Raw genomic sequence first — 17,531 nt, forward strand, 5'->3', positions numbered from 1 at the left:
CTCAATAGCAAAAAAACAAACAACCCAATCCAAAAATGGGCAGAAGACTTAAATAGGCATTTCTCCAAAGAAGATATACAGACTGCCAACAAACACATGAAAGAATGCTCAACATCATTAATCATTAGAGAAATGCAAATCAAAACTACAATGAGATATCATCTCACACCAGTCAGAATGGCCATCATCAAGAAATCTAGAAACAATAAATGCTGGAGAGGGTGTGGAGAAAAGGGAACACTCTTGCACTGCTGGTGGGAATGTGAATTGGTACAGCCACTATGGAGAACGGTATGGAGGTTCCTTAAAAAACTAAAAATAGAACTACCATATGACCCAGCAATCCCACTACTAGGCATATACCCTGAGAAAACCATAATTCAAAAAGAGACATGTACCAAAATGTTCATTGCAGCTCTATTCACAATAGCCCGGAGCTGGAAACAACCTAAGTGTCCATCATCGGATGAATGGATAAAGAAGATGTGGCACATATATACAATGGAATATTACTCAGCCATAAAAAGGAACGAAACTGAGCTATTTGTAATGAGGTGGATAGACCTAGAGTCTGTCATACAGAGTGAAGTAAGTTAGAAAGAGAAAGACAAATACCGTATGCTAACACATATATATGGAATTAAAAAAAAAAATGTCATGAAGAACCTAGGGGTAAAATGGGAATAAAGACACAGACCTACTTGAGAACGGACTTGAGGATATGGGGAGGGTGAAGGGTAAGCTGTGACAAAGCGAAAGAGAGGCATGGACATATATACACTACCAAACGTAAGGTAGATAGATAGTGGGAAGCAGCCGCAGAGCACAGGGAGATCATCTCGGTGCTTTGTGACCGCCTGGAGGGGTGGGATAGGGAGGGTGGGAGGGAGGGAGGCGCAATAGGGAAGGGATGTGGGAACAGATGTGTATGTATGACTGATTCACTTTGTTATAAAGCAGAAACTAAAAAAAAAAAAAAAAAAAAGAACTATCTGTGTATGTGAAACAAAGAGAAAAGACAGAGACTCTGAAAAGAGAAGAGAGTAAGAAAAAATTAAAAAGTAGGACAGCATGTGGGCATGAAGAGAGGTACCAGAAAAGAGAGCAAGAGACACACAGAGCTCATTTACTAAGAAATAACCATGGAATCACTCCTCTCCTCCTCCTCCTCTTGCTACCCCTATTTAATAATATTAATTGAGAACTTGCTTTGTGCTAGTTTTGTAGTAAATGTTTTCTACTGTGTTCTCTCCTTTTATTCTGACCACAACCCTGTGAGGGAGGGTCAGTTGTACCATTTACAGATGGGGCCCTAAGGCTTAGAGTTACAGTCTAGCTTGCTCAAAGGCACTGGGAGAGCTGAGGTTTGAACCGAAGTCTGTCTGACTCCAAAGTCCAAGATCATAATCACACCACGTTATCAAAAATCCAGGAATTACAAGACACAAATATGGGAGAAAAGTCTTAGTGGCAGAATGACCAAAAGAGCATGATTTTATCCTAGAAATAAATTACAAAACAAAACATCTAATGTATTTAACTGATAAACACAACTGATTATTGTCTTTCAAAGCACTTATCCTAGAAGGCCTTATGGTTAAATCTGTAGTGCACTGGCCAATGTCTTTTAGGGGTAGCAGCTTTTAGAATCAGCTTACTAGACACATCAAAACAGATTAAATACAAATAGCTATATTTCTTTAGTTCCATAAAAACATTTAAGAAAATTGTCAAGATTGGCCATCCATTTCATTAAAAATATTTAAGTCCAAATGACTTTGGTTGTTTCTAAAACATTAAATTCAAGCTTAGCTTTCAAAGACCTGATTCAACTGATTATATGCTGAGGAATATGTGTCCGGCTCTGAAAGAGATGCCTGATCTTGTTAAAATAAGGGTGTGGCTTATTAGGGTGACTGACTATGTTGAAGGGGGCAATCATTTGGACTCATAATTTTGGTATATTCATACAATCAATCAGTCACTGCTTTTCAGTTTCAACCTGCCTAAGAGAAGAAAATGAGGATGAAATAGAAAATACGTAAGAAAGAAAAGGAAAAAATGGAAATATCAATTACCACCTGATCTTCCAATGCTGAAATCAGACACAGCTACTGGCCAGAAATTAATCTCATAAGGGAATAATGTAAGTATGTGGGTGACCTCAGGCTTTTCTGTGTACACATCCCCCTCCGCCACCAAACACAAACCTCTAAAGAAAATTCTGGCCTTAAGCTGTTGCACATTTCCTCTTTTCTCTTTTATTCCTTCTAACTCCTGGGCAGTACTATGTCAACCAAGGTAATCAACTGGGGAAGACCTGAGGAAGCCAAAACGGGGAATTTGCATTGAAAAGGTCTAAGATTTACTTATCTAAGAGGCGGAAAAAAAGAGAGTCAAAAGTGAGTAATGTGAATGGGAGGCTGAAGAGAGGAATGAAAAAAGACAGATAAGCCTGCATGGCTGATTATCAGGGAAAACTCTGTGGAAAACTAGAGTTAAGGGTGCAAAAAGATGTGAGGGAGCTTCTAGAAGTGGGATATATGAGGAATGAGAAGAGAAACTTCAAAAAGTACTGCTAAGGGGCTTCCCTGGTGGCGCAGTGGTTGAGAGTCCGCCTGCCGATGCAGGGGCCATGGGTTCGTGCCCCGGTCTGGGAAGATCCCACATGCCGCAGAGCGGCTAGGCCTGTGAGCCATGGCCGCTGAGCCTGCGAGTCCGGGGCCTGTGCTCCAGAATGGGAGAGGCCACAGCAGTGAGAGGCCCACGTACCACAAAAAAGAAAAAAAAAAAGTACTGCTAAGGATGATGAATTTTGGATATTCTTTAAAGTTCTATAAAAGATACTAGTAAAGATGAGAATTACTTTACATTCCTTTTGGTTGTTGAATTTTGTTTCTTAGACCACAACACAAGACTGGGCTAATGAGGGGTTCTTGATTTGTTTGGGTTATAGGAGTATAACATTTACAGCAGGTGTCCTTAATGCTGGATTCATGGGAGGACTTTTAGGTTGTTTATATTGATACATTTTCATAATTAGATGTGATTTTGTGTTTATGTGTACATGTATATTTTGAAAGGATGAGCATCTTCATATTCATAGCTTTGATCAGATTCTTACAGAGTTCATCATCCTTCTCCTTAAAGAATATAAAAGGACTACCATTGAGGAGAGAGAACGTACAGTCTCAGGGCAAAAGACCAAGTGAAAAGAACATAACTATAGAAGATAACTAATTTCTAACTTTACAGCAAAAGCTTAACAGTCTAGTCCAAATCCATTTATTTTTGCCAAAGATACCAAGGTATTCATTTACTACCTGACTCTCCTCCCCCCCTCAAACTCCTCTCTTGATCTCCTTGGTATTTGAAATAGATTCAGCGATTTTTTAAAAATAAAGTAATCCATGAATGTGCTAAGTGAGAGAAAAAGCCACTGAAAGTTTCAGGAACTACAGAAAGATGGGAGAAAATCAGCATTAAACTCGCAAGCAAATCATACGTTTATTATAGTTTGGGAAAGGCATCATGATAGACTTGAAACAAAGGAAGGCATAGCAAATAATAGTGGTGAGAGTATTAGGGTTATCATACTGATTAAGTGTCCCCTGTCAATGTACATGGAAAGGTGTTTTCAGTTATTACTCTTCTGCTGAACGGATTAATATATCATACTTGTTACAGAAATCTTAATTCAATGCATCACAGCCTAGGCATCAAGTTATATTAACTGGATAAACATTTAAATAATGGAAGGCAAATATCTGCAAAAGGGAGGAACTGAGAATCATGAAAAATCTGCCATTGCTTTGTTATGTTTGTTTGAACCACCTACTCAAGTGTTTTATTCAGACCCCAAACGGGAGGCACAGAGCAGATCCCAAGTCTTTCAAACACGCCTTCTTTCTTGATCCGCCTCTTTCCTTAAAAGCAGCACCCACAAAAAAGCAGCGTTATCTTACTCAAGACAAAAAATTTGACTTAGTGTCTTAGGAGAAGGCTTTCAGCAAAGATTAGTCTCTAGGATTCCATGGGCAGAGTATTAGACATGTCCTAGGCATTCGTTAAATGCTTATGGAATAAATGACTAACCAAATGAATAAATGAACAACCATCTTTCACCCCCCTGCTGCCACTGTGGATATATGACATTAGAGGCAGCAGAAGGCACGAAGAGCATCATCAGGGAAACAGAAAACTGCCCCCCCACAAAATACTCCCTTACCTCTTTCAGAAAGCAGCCACTTCCTAAAGTGGCTGCTCTTAAAGCTTTAAAGGGCTGGTGGTCTCCCCAGAGGTTTTATGAGAGGAGTGGGAGATACTGCCTCATAAAGGAATCTACCAAAGAATTCTGGGGGAAAGAAGGGTGTGTTAGGCAGAAATAAGGCTCCCCCCACCAAGATGTCTACATCCTAACCCCTAGAACTTGTAAATGTTAAATGTCAAGAAAGAGTTAAGGATACAGCTGGAATTAATGTTGCCAATCACTGGACCCTGAGAGGAGGAGAGTGTCCTAGATTATGCAAGTGGGTCCCATGTAATCACAAGGGTCCTTTAAGGAAGACTGAGGCAGGAGAAAAGGTCAGAGTGATGCAATATGAGAAGGACTTGACCTGCTGTTGCTGACTTTAAAGATGGAGGAAGGGGTCTCAAGCCAGATTGGGGGCAGCTTCTAGAAGATGTAAATGGCCAGAAAATGGATTCTCTCTTAGAGCCTACAGAAAGAAACACAGCCCTGCCGACACTTGGATTTTAGCCCACCGAGACCCATCTTGAACCTCTGACCTCCAGAACTGTACGATAATAAATTTGTGTTGTTTTAAGCTTCCGAACTTGCAGTGATTTGTTACAGCAGCCATTCAAAACAGAGGGTCAGTGAAGAGGAGGGAAGGACCTGAGAGGCAGGTAGACTAGTTTTGTCATTACTAGCCATGGGGCCTTAGGGAATTTATTTCCTGTTTTTGAGGCTTTGTTTTTCTCATGGCTGTAGTGGGTTAAAACTAGCAACCTCATAAGGCTACTTTTGATGTTAAATGAGATCACATCTTTGAATCGCCCAGCTCCAGGCCTGTTGCACTATGCAATGTGGGTGTTCATCATTGTGATCTCTCTTCCTTTTTTTCTTCCCTACCCTCCACAGTCACTGAGTGCCAGGATGCAGGGTAGGCAATACAAAAGAAGAGAAAAATAAAATGCATGGAGATGGAGAGTCCAGCCTGAAAGGCCTGGGATGGGGAATCCATACCATCCACTGCTTCCTGAGGCAGGGACCCCAGTCCTGTAGTCTATCTAGGATTTTATAAAATGAGGGTTTGAAGGGCTGTATCATTTGTTTGTCAGTGAGAAAGAAGGGAAGGAAGCGGGTGGAGTGGGAAGAACAGGAGAAGGTTTGGGTGAAGCAGGACAGAGGAAGGAGGAAAAGAAATGAAGGGTGAGACCCAGGCTGGAAGAAATAAAGGGCAGGATTCTCCTGCAAGGGGCATCAGAAATGAGGGAAACTTCAAAATCAGTTGGCTGTTCTTTCTTTTTTTCCCCTCTTTCCATACCATTCTTCCCTTCAGTTTAAGCACTATATAAGACCATATTCATACACAAACATTCATGAATTCATTTCAGGTAGAGCTTGTGTGCTGGGATGGCAAGGGAAAAGGGTGAATTGACATTTATGTTAAATTTCAAGGGTTAAGATGAACCTTTTAAAAACATTGGAGAAGCATTCTCTTGGGAATAATAACTGAACACTAACTGGCTAAATGTTATTAAGTCTCTGGACCTGTCACTAATTAGCCTTTTTCCTAAGGTGATATGGGAGATCTCTCTATTGAACAATGTAGGTAAGATCTCTGCTATAATGACGTTATGTTCTGTAGAATGTTGGTCAAGGTACTATGAATAGTGGAAAATACAAACCTCTAAATTTGAATGACATCTTATTCCCCTCCAGGCTTTGCAGCCAATGTAGATTTCATGACTTTAAATGTACTGGGATAATTTCAAGGGAGAACATCCAAATTGTAATAAAAATCATTGTTAGAGTTTGGATGTACTTTGTGTTCAAAGATTTTTTTAATTAAATTTTGTGACATTGCACAACTTTGACTAAGTCATTTTGTGGGCAAGTCAAATCTATTTCTACTAACACATTAAATTTTAGGAAATAAGTAGGTTTTAACCCACCTTTTCAGTTTATTAATAAATTATTTTGAGGAAGTCACAAGAAGAAACTCAGAAACTATCATTTCTTCTAAAAGAATGTATATAAATTGCGAAGTGACTTTCTGTGTAATATATCTACCTTCAAATTATATCAACAAGATTATTTCCTTGTTTTCTTTTTCAGGCCAACTTAAGATTAAGTTAAATATCACTTAAAGACATTAGCTATTGAGATTTTAAAAATTGTTTTAACAGGAAAAAGTAAAGTCTTTTAAAGTGACCATGATGTGTTTAAGTAAATGTTTTCCCAGAAGGTTCAGTGTATAATTTAACTTGAGAAGATATGGGTAAACACATAGACCTGCTGCAATATTTTAGGAAGTAATTTACCATTTCCTCTGATTTTGGAAACTCCTTTAAAATAAACAAAATCTGCTGCGATTTCTCACAACCACTTTTTCTAAAGGCTTCACAGCTTTGGTAATCAATAGTGCTGGTAAGTCAGGTAATCAATGTGCTCAGAAATCTTCGGAAAAAATAGACAAGTCACTGCTTCTTTCCTCCTTCTGCCCTTTGCTCCATTGTCCCCAGATGACTTCACAACTGAGTTTACAGATCAAAAGACTTTTTCTATGAATACTCACAAACTTCTGCTGAAGTATGCAGAGATTTCCAAAAAAGTCAACATTTACTTAGTGTAAAGAGATTTTAAGTTTGAACTAGTAGAGTGATCAGCAGGTTTATCTAACCCTGAAAAACAGCTCAACTAGCTGTTGCAGGTATTCATCTTTCTCCCCCAAACAGCTCTACTGGCAGCAGTCAAAACCAAAGTGGGAACTTAATAAAAATGAAAATTGTGGTAGCAAAATACACTTACAAGGTTAATTCGACATATTGCAAAAATTTGGGAGGTTATAGTGGTTTCTATATAACCACAGTACTGATTTAGAAAAACCCCAGAGAAACAGCTGCATTTTGATATATAACCTGCCTTGCCTGCATAGGAAACCCCAGATCTTCAGGGTATATAAGTCTTGAGATGCTAGAATTTGAACATAACATTGGGGAAAATTATATGTATCTCTTATTGAGAAATAACGGGATAATAAAACCTGCATGTAAACTTCTTTATTAGGCAAACACATATTTGCTCCCAAGATCATGTTAATTTCTTTTACTAGCGAGTGTCAAAGGATGAGAAAAAGTAAAGTCAGGTCTGATTGAGAAAACTGTGCACATACCACTGGATTCTCTGATTACCTGTGAATGTCTCCATTTCTGGCATTTGGTAGCAACTGGCTGAGGCAAACCAGGCAAAATATTTTCCAGCTCCTGGAAGATTAACTCCTGCACAACTTCAGTGCTATGTTCCAAGTATGTAACTCCAAATGGGACAGTGGTGTGAATCACAAGGGAAGGTCCGATTTCCGATGACTCTAGTGTAAGAGGAACATAAAGATACAATTTAAAGTGGGTAACATGTTAGTGTCTCTCAGCATTTCAATCCGGATTTAAGAGTTGATCACAATAATCAGACAATAAATGAAGGGAAAACAGATTCTAATCTTTGAAGCATAAAATTAGGCTACTTCTGAAATTCAAAATCAGGCTTTACTGACGTGGAGGACAGATTCAAGATGCGTTTTAGAGAACAAATTTTCAGGTCTTGTTAAAGAACCTGAAGGAAGGTAAAATGACCTAATATGTACTGCCTTGGGTATAATTAAATTTATTGGTATGTTTCTCTCTCTCAACCACTAAATCATAAGCTTATCAGGGCAGGAACCATTTCTTATACATAGCCTATATTCGCTTTAAATTCTGAGAACAAAGTAGATGTTCATCTTCTTAATTTTATGTTAAATGGATTGCAAAAATATCTTGTTGAAATTATATAAATGCCAGAATAAAATACCTAAAAAAAAAAACCTTTCTCAAAACAAGCTTGACCTCATAATGTTCTTCATCTTTTAAGCAGCATTAAAAATCTGAAAAAAAAAGTCTGCTTCATTCATAACATGGAGATACTTTCCTTTTTTGTTTGCCATTGAATTTTTTTTGCTATATTTTCACAATGAAAAATAACAAGTGCTTCATATCTTTCACTCTTTAGTAGAATATAGAAAATTGAATAAAGTTTGACATTGAAAGCAAAGTGATTGAGGCATTAGAGAATACAACCTTGGAAGGAATGTTAACCAAGACTTCCTGTTATTATTTTTTGTTTAAATCATGCAGAAGAGAAAAGTTGAGGGAAAACTAAATAGATATGAAATGCATGAAATTATAATATGAAAGTTGGTGCTCCCCCCTGCTGAAAGAAGAAAATACTAAAATCTATAAGCTATTGACAGGGGTTGGGAAGACTGATACTGAAAATTCTTTAAATTGGGATTATAACATTCTTTTCGGGGTTGTTACAAAAGGCAACAATCTCTTTGAGATAGATTTGTACATCTTTACACAGAAAAAGTAATTTTACACAGAACAAGCCACTTACTTGCTGTGTGTCCACTCAACCTCTTCACTTTGTGTGTATGTATGTAGAATGAGAATAAGTTAGCATCTACCACACTGTTCTGTGGTCTGGATTAAACGACATTAATGTGTGTGAAGTGCTTAGCACAGTTTCTGGCACAGAGGAGGTGCTTAATAAATGTAAGCTATGAGAATAAAAGCAATAAATCAGATATATCCAAGGGAAAAGTTCTCCTGGTGTTGTGCAAATGATAGGTGTGAGTTATTTTTTTTGTTAAAGTACTTCATTTTCCTGTTGCGCTCTGGCTTATGAATTTTACAGCAAAATACTGTTAAAGAATTTGGGTCTCTCTTCTCAGAGAGAATGCAGTGAGCACTTTAAAGTGGCGTGTTCTCAAACATTTTAATGTATATGAAGTGGGAGATCTGACTTCAGAATCTGTGCTGTAAATGCAATGGTAAGAAGATTGTCCAGTTTTCACCTCACAGTAGCTGGAACAACTTGAAAGGGCAAAGAGGGGACCCTCTCTTTGAACCTTCAGTGTTTAACCTGCCAGTGTCTACTTTACTAGTACCACACGGGAGTGCAAAATCTCAAATCTTTCACTGAATACCACCACTGTGAGAAACCTACTGCATACTGCCTCAGGGAGTGTTATCTACGTTGTCAGTTAATACATTCAGGGAGGCTTGTTCACAGAAAGGGGTGGCAAAAATGTCACCCCTCTTCCATGAGGTTCCCAACCTTCCCAGAGACAGAGAAAGCTACTGGGTCAGCATTTGGAAGCAGGAGAGTTGGGGTTCTGAGTTGACTTATCTATGGCAGTCTTCAAAGGGAAACAAACTCAGCTGTGTGCGTGAGGTTGCACTGACACAGACATTTGTTCTAGCCGGGAGCTCGTATAATTACTAAGGGTAGTGATGGTGCGTTGCCAGGTTTCTCCCATTTACATTAGCCATCCACTCCAAGGAGAGCAATAAAAAAGGAAATTTAAGACCAAAAATGAAACAGTTCTTGCATAACAATGAGAGAACAACCTGGCTACTTGTTTTTATTGGAATCAGACAAAAATTTTTGAGAATTTCAATTAAAATTTGAACAGCTGCAACCTAAGACAATGAGTTTTAAGGGAAAGACCCTCAACCCCCAAATTAAAGGGTATTTTCAGAAGCTAAAGTGCAAAAATACAAATAGCCAACTGGAGTTTAGACGTGACCAAGGCTTGGAACTAGAGCACTATAAAAAGCCACAAATATGTTAATAGGATTCAGAGCGTAAACTCAGTGTAATCATTATTCCTTGGTTCCTGAGAACGTAATGATGTTATCTTTCTTTTTCTTTTCTTTATTCAGTTTAACAAGCATAGCACTTTGCTTTTGGCATTTTAAATGTAAAGTTCATAGTAAGTTGACAACTATTGCTGTATGTTGGGAGATCAATGGCTTCAGTCAGAAGATAAGTTATTTGAACCTTTGCATCCTTAATAGCCCAGTGGTCTTGGACAACTTAATCTCTTAGGCTCCACTGTCTTCCATCAATTAGAGGGGTGTAATACTACTTACCTTATAAGGCTGTCACGGGATTAAATGGGTTTGGATACATAAAAGCCTTCTTCAAATATAAAGTGCTATACAAACATAAGGCACCCCTAGATAATATTTTTGTTTTGACCTCTGTGCTGTGGTAAGAACAGCTTTAGAAAGGGATGACAGAGTTGACTTCTCTGAAAGTATTAAGACTGATTCTTATATTAACACCCCAGGAAGAGTGGCAGACTATTCCTGGGTAGAGGCACAGCAGCTTTTTTTTATTATGGTAAAATATATATAATATAAAATTTACCTTTTAAACCTATTTTAAGTTTACAGTTCTCTGGCATTAAGTACATTCACATTGTTCTGCACCCATCACCACCATCCATCACTAGAACTTTTAAAATCTTCCCAAATTGAAACTCTATAGGCATTAGAAAGTAATCCCTCACTCCCCACTTACCCCAGCTCCTGTCAACCACCATTCTATTTCTGTCCCTATTAATTTCACCACTCTAGGTACCTCCTATAAGTGGAATCATACAATATTTGTCCTTTTGTAATGGGCTTATTTCACTTGTCTTCAAGGTTCATCCATGTTGTAGCAGGTGTCAGAATTTCCTTCTTTTTTAAGGCCACATAATATTCCATTGTGTGTATATACAATATTTTGTCAGTGCATTCACCTTTTGGATATTGTGAGTAATGCTGCTATGAACATGGGTGTACCATTATCTGTTCAAGTCTCTGCTTTCACTTCTTTTGGGTATACACTCAGAAGTGAGATTGCTGGATCATACAGTAATTCTGTGTTTAAACTGTTGATCAATCACCATATCATTTCCCACAGCAGTTGCATCATTTTTCCATTCCTACCAGCAATGCACAAAGGTTCTAATTTCTCCACACCCTTGCCAACACTTAGTATTTTATTTTTTTAAATAGCAATCCTAATGGGTATGAAGTGGGCACTGCATTTTTTTTTTTTATTCTGCAGTTTTGGGTGGGGGTCAAGAAGTCAACTCAATTTGATTGCAGGTAATTCTTTCATATCTGGATGCTTATATTGTTTTCTCTTTGCCTTTGGTGTTTTGCAGTTTTACTTGAATATTTTGAGGTTTTAAGATTCTTTTTGCTTACTTTCTTTGACTTCATTGTGTTTTCTGAATCTGAAGACTCATTTTTGTCATTAATTTTGGAAATTGTTCAGTCATTAGTTCTCTCCATTCTCCCTGTCTGGTAGATACAGTACTCTACTTAGAGATATGATAGATATTCTCATTCTATCTTCATGTGTCTTGATCTCTTTATAATGTTTTCCCTCTCTATGCTAGATTCCATGTAATTTCTTCTGATTTATCTTTCGGTTCACCATTCTTCCTATATATGTGTTTATTCTGATGTTTAATTCGTCCTTTTAATTTCAAATTTAAGTTATTTTGCTTTTCATTTTAAAACATTCTATTTTTCAAATCTGTGTGATCAGTTTTGATAGCTTCTTTCTCCCTAGTCACATTGTCAGTACTCTCTTTTACTTCTTTAAACACAATCAATATACTATATTATCTTTAGTTATTTAAAAATCTGCAATCTTTAGGAGTTTGAGTGTTTTTGTAGACATATAAACACACACCAGTCTATTAACATTCTTCTATTAATATTAATAGATATATATTAATAAGTACATTTTTTCATATTAATAGGTGTAATCAATCGTTGTTGCTCATGATGGTGTGTTTCCTTATGTCTTACGTGATTTTTTTTTTTTCTATTGTGAGCCATGTTCCTATGGTGAGCCTAAAGTTCCTAGGAACTTTGTCTCAGAAATTCTTTGAGGCCTGAGTTTAAAGATTATTCCTTTGGAGAGTTACTTTCATTTCTGCCAGATACCTTGGAGGCAATACTGCATATGACTACTTTAACTGCATTTTTAGAACATAGTAACAGAATGAATTCTGGCACCAAATCTGCCTGAAGGTGGATATGTGGTTTGGCATTTCAGGGGAGACATTTTATTTCTTTTTTGTTTTTTTCCACTCCACTTAAAGATAGGCAAGCATCCCCACTGTCTCCCTCTGCCAGATAGGATATAGCAGATACAGATAAGTTCTTTAAAGCCAAAGAAGTGTACGTGTCCATGTGAATAAACTTTTAAATCTAAAAGAAACAGGCTAATTTTTCTTGGAAAAAAAAGTTACCAAAATTAACTCAATATAAAAGAAATCAGTATAAACTAAAATACATAAAAGAAATTGAAAACACAGTCAATAAATAATTAAAACAAAAAAGACTCCAGGTCCTAAGTGTTTTACTTGTGATTTGTTTGAAATTGTCAAGCTTAGTATAATGTTGATTACAGACACACACATCACATTTACACATATAAACACACACCAAACTATAGGTCATTCTTCTATTAATGTTAATAGGTATGTTCTTTCATATTAATAGGTACAATGAAAAGAAACATGCTAATCTCAATATGTATTTAAAAGGCATCCATTAACAATTAATATCAATTCATGGAAAAAAGATACAACATGAAAAAAAGTGACTTTCTCAGAATGAGACAGAATATCTTCCTTAAGCGGTTGGTCTATATCATACTTTACTATGAAAATAATATAGATTTTCACAGTAAAATCAGCATAAACCAAGGATGCTTAGTAATATCAATGATATTTAACATTGCTCTGGTTAATGCACTAAGATAAAAAATAAAAATAACATTTATAATTAATAGAAAGAAGGAAAAACATGATTTAAAATAATAAGCCAACATAAAATCCATCAAATTAATTTAAAAAATTTGATATTAAATTGATTTCCCTATATACCAACAATAACTAGTAAGAAAAAAGTAACTCTTAATTAATTCTACAAGTTTTTTGGAATTTAAAAATCAGTTCTAAAGGAAAAATAAGGCAATGAGAATATTTAAAATTAAAAAAAAAGATCAGTGAATGGAGACTTATTTTGCCATATATTTAAATGCATTATAAAGACACGGCAGTCAAATCAGCCTAGTACTGGCTGACAGTAATAGTCAATGAATCAGAATACATCTCTCTGGAAAAAAGTCCTAAAAATATAGTAAGTATTTAGTATAGGACAACAAACTTAACAAAGCAATGGAGGAAGAATGTTTTACACTGTCTTAGAAAACTGGATATAAGGACAGTTTTAAATTAGAATATTCCCTTCCCACTTCTGACCCAAATTTGTCACCATTTCTGACTACCTTCTTCCAAAATTATATGAGGAATCTACACTGTACACTCATATAGCAAGCTCAAACTTACTGAGACATCCTTATTTACATGCAAATACTTCAGAGACATTTTCCATCTGTTAAACTTTGTTTTTAGCCATATCTATCAAGGAGCAGAAGTTGGGTTCCCCTAAAACCAGCTCTAGATTCCATTTCTGACAGGGAAGTAGAAGATTAAAGAAACTTAAGGAGTGGCAGACACTATAGCTGCAGACCAAGAGGATCAAAAAATGGGTAAAAATGTTTCTTTAATTACTGATTCAATCAAATGAGCATGTGGGTGTTTAGTACAGTTTGGTACCAAGAGAAACTCTGTTAGGGCCTTTCAGAAGCTTACATCTTAGTGGGGGAAATGGCACCTAGGCAAAACAGTTAGAGAGCCATTATCTCTAACTGGTATGGTCTTGACAGTGTGTGCAAATTAAGTTCAGGAAACAGATTCCTGGGAAGAGAGAAAAGGGACCAGGCGTTGAGAGCCACACAGTTTGAAGGGGTGGGTGGTCAGCTCTCCTTCCTCCTGGCAGTGGCATTGGTGGTAAGTTTCCCTCTCCCTCCCAATGTGGAACGGGCTTAACTAGACTTGCCCTCTAGCCAGGAGAGCTCTTATTACAATTTAACTCCTTCATATGGCTCCGGAGCCCAGCAGCAAATATAATGGAGAGTAAGTCAGTCGCATCAGTAAATCCAACAAAAAAAAGTAACTCACTCTTGATGATGAAAGCATAGCAGAGGGAAAGGGAAGGAAAAAGAGTGGGGAGGGGAAAAGGAGATAGAGATGGAGAGATACGTACTCCTGTTGTCTCTCTTTCCCCTTCCAACCCAAACAAGCATCTAACAGTCTGCCATTTGGCATTCCACCTCCTTGGCAGCGTGTCTGCTGTTGTGTGTGTCTGCTGCTGCTGGCCCTGAATCAGGAACTAGGCCTCACTATTCAGAGGGACCACCTGCAGGTTTTATTTGCTTTCTAATAACCATCTCAAACCTATTTCTTGTATATAAGTTATAGAAGCTAAAATTCACTTACAAGAGCCCTACTCATGTCCTGGGCAACTTCATTACCTCCAACTTTATCTGCAGGAGAGACTTCTCCATCACTGAGTTGGAAATACTAGCTTAAAAAAAAAACTAATATAGTTATTAGTTTCTTCTCTTCTTTTGGTCCTTTACTTGTTTATTCTAGGCCTGTGGCTACTAATATATCTAGGGATGTATGCATTTGCCATTTTAAACAGAGGCTAGGAAGGAAAGTTTTAAAACTGATACACATGTATGTTTGTAATCCTTGTTATCCCAGGCTACATATGTTTGGATTTCTTATGTTTAAAAAGACACACAGACATTCTCTAAACAACTCTGTATAAGGTAACCATTCTGAAAAGCATTTAGTTAAATATAAACAAGTGTGTAAAACCCCACACGATGAATTGAAAATAAAATGAGAATTCCCCAGAAGTTCATACTTCCAGTTTCAGAAGATGTTTCCCTATAGCTCCAGTATAAACAAATGTATACAAATTCAGGAAATAATCTTCCAGCAAACAATGGAAAATTGTTCACAGAAGAGTATGTTTGCCTTCTCCAGCCAGCTGAGAAAGTAAATGATAACATTCACCAGTAATCCAAACTACTTGAACATGTTGCCTATTTCCTCAATACCTAAGAGGACTGAATGTCTGAGGCTTTGGGTTGGGGTCAGGAGGGTGGGAACAGGGGCTGGGATGAGCTACTGGGGATAATTCTACTGATTAGAGGGGCATCCCCCAGTCCTGAGAGTGGAGTAGGTATAAGCATCAAGGTTTTGAGCCAAATCCTCAAAATAGATAAGGCTTCAGAATAAACAAGGTGATCAGTGGAAAGGATGAGGGATGGCAGGCGGGGCTGGGCCTGGGGGACAGGCAGGGAGTACTCCTACTTACAGGGAGAAAAAAAAATACATTGCCTACAGAAATTCATTTTAATATTTCTTTTCCTACCGAATTGGCTTTGGGTCTCATGAAAGAGTTCAAGTCAGTGCACAAATGGTGAAGATCTTCCGCCTGGTGATCTACTTAATAGATTCAAGAGACAAGGCATGGCATAGTACAGTTAAATATTGACCTCCAGACTAGTTATAAGGTTCATATGAGCGAATATCTGTGTGGTAGACATTGCCTGTTCAGTGTCCACTGGCTCTTCTATGGCAACAGTAGCTAAGTTTTTGTTTTAGAAGATCAACCCTCCCCCACTTTCAGCCCAGATAAAAGTGACGGAAGTTAAACTGATCAATTAATCCATTCCTAAGTGATTAATTTAGCAATGGGTACATCACTCAAGGCAGGCCAGTCAAGTCAGTGAGATTCAATTCCTGGACTAGTGTTGAGCTTTTGGGGAAACAGGTTCTTTTTTTGTAAGACTTGGCACTGAAATGCTTGGTACTATGAATGAACCCAATCCAGAAGAAGGTAGAGTCAAGAAATAGACAGAAACTAAGTCTTCATGATGTTGACTGAATCAATCCAGACATGTCTGCAGCTTTACTCCTGGATTTTTCAGGAACAATACCAATAAATTCCACCCCCTCCTATTTTTGGGGGGAGGGGATAAGCCAACCAAGTTGGGTTTTATGTCATTTGTAACCTAAACTAAGTTAAATGTGTGAAGATCTAGTACTAAGTCTAGCACATGTATGCTTGTTCCTACAAATGCGTTTCCTTTCTTTCTTCTCTTCTCCTCCTGTCTGCCCTTAATCTTACTTTATATCTCCAATATATAAAGAAGATTAGATTTTAGCAGTTTCTTTAGAAAACTTGACCAATAATTATGAAAAAAAAAAAAAACCCAAAGCAAAAAAACAACCTTCTTCTGGGCCTCAGTTTCTTCATATGTGAAGTAAGGGGTTATAAAAGTTTATTATCTTTAGATCCCTTTCAGCTTTAATTTTCTGTGACTATAAAATGGAGGTCCAGGCAGTGGTGACAATTTGAGAAGTAAAGCTCATCCTTTCCCTAACCACTCCATGCTGTCACTAGGGCAGAAACTCCTGGTCCTCAAAGAAGAGACTAAAACTAAGAATCCATAGGACCAATGTGATGAAAATACTTCTCTTCATCTGAGCTTTCTAAGCCTTGAGTTTGCCCTAGATTTTAGGGCTTTAATTTCCATCCCACTTTTGAGTTTAAATCCAGCGAGCTATTTTGTAGTATGGTAAGAAAACATACTACATTGTTTAAGAATTCCTTGGTCTGGATTCAGCTCTGCTACTACCTAGAACAGTTCTTGACATTCCACAGATACTCAATTCACACACTGAAACAGATAAATAATTCACAAATGTTACAGCTCTGTGGAAAATCATGTGTTAACTAACAATAGTTAAATTAACATATCCAGGATTGAGAATATTTTCTTTTTAAAGATATATTAAGTAGGAATCAAGTTTATTCTGAAAATAACATTACTTTTGCTTACGTGTATTTTAATATATGTGATCTTGAGTGTGAGAATGCTAGGCCTCTTGAGATTCCTAATAACTTGAGCTATCCTCATGAAGTGTGTCAGGAGTATGAATAGCATTTGTCATGTGAGTGATGGTAGGAGAACTGGATTTCCAAGGTTCTTTCCTCCCCAGGATTCTCAATGTTGGGCTGGTGGTAGAGGAAGGCACTGAGAATTTGGCTCACCCAAATATGGGAAGGGGGTGAGCGGAACATGTAAAATTTCAAATAACACATTTGATGTTATTATCTCATCTTTAGAAATGAATTTTAAAAGCCACTGTTAATTTAAATATACAAATGACAGAAAGTATAAGTTAAAGAAGAATATGAGAAAGAATCTAGTTTCCAGGTATCAATCAAACTCATTGTGTTCTAGGGTAGGTGCTGGGGCAAGAGATAAGTCTCCATGGGGAGCTTTTATTAGTCTCTCCAGCATAGAGATTTTTACTTTGATCAAAAAAGTATGATTCAGAGACAAACAAAGCTCAGGCTGAAGTCATCATTTTATTTAATTTCTCTAAGCTTTAGTTTCTTCACTTATAAAAACAGGGATAATTATATTTACCTCAGAGAGTTGTTGTAAAGATAAAATGTAAAAAACAAACAAACAAACA

General features: G+C 37.2%; 1 protein-coding gene across 1 annotated transcript in view; it reads right to left on the bottom strand.

The window, feature by feature from the left end:
- The window catches only part of RNLS (renalase, FAD dependent amine oxidase), a gene marked incomplete at both ends in the record, with an annotated part of 268,919 nt that overhangs the window by 22,764 nt on the left and 228,624 nt on the right, over positions 1-17,531 (bottom strand). Inside the window, one exon of the mRNA XM_079706430.1 lies at positions 7,420-7,595. Within this exon, the coding sequence (XP_079562556.1) occupies positions 7,420-7,595 (176 nt within the window). The remainder of the gene's footprint in view (positions 1-7,419; positions 7,596-17,531) is intronic.

The sequence above is a fragment of the Hyperoodon ampullatus genome (assembly GCF_949752795.1).
Source record: "Hyperoodon ampullatus genome assembly, chromosome: 1".
Classification (NCBI taxonomy): Eukaryota; Metazoa; Chordata; class Mammalia; order Artiodactyla; family Ziphiidae; genus Hyperoodon; species Hyperoodon ampullatus.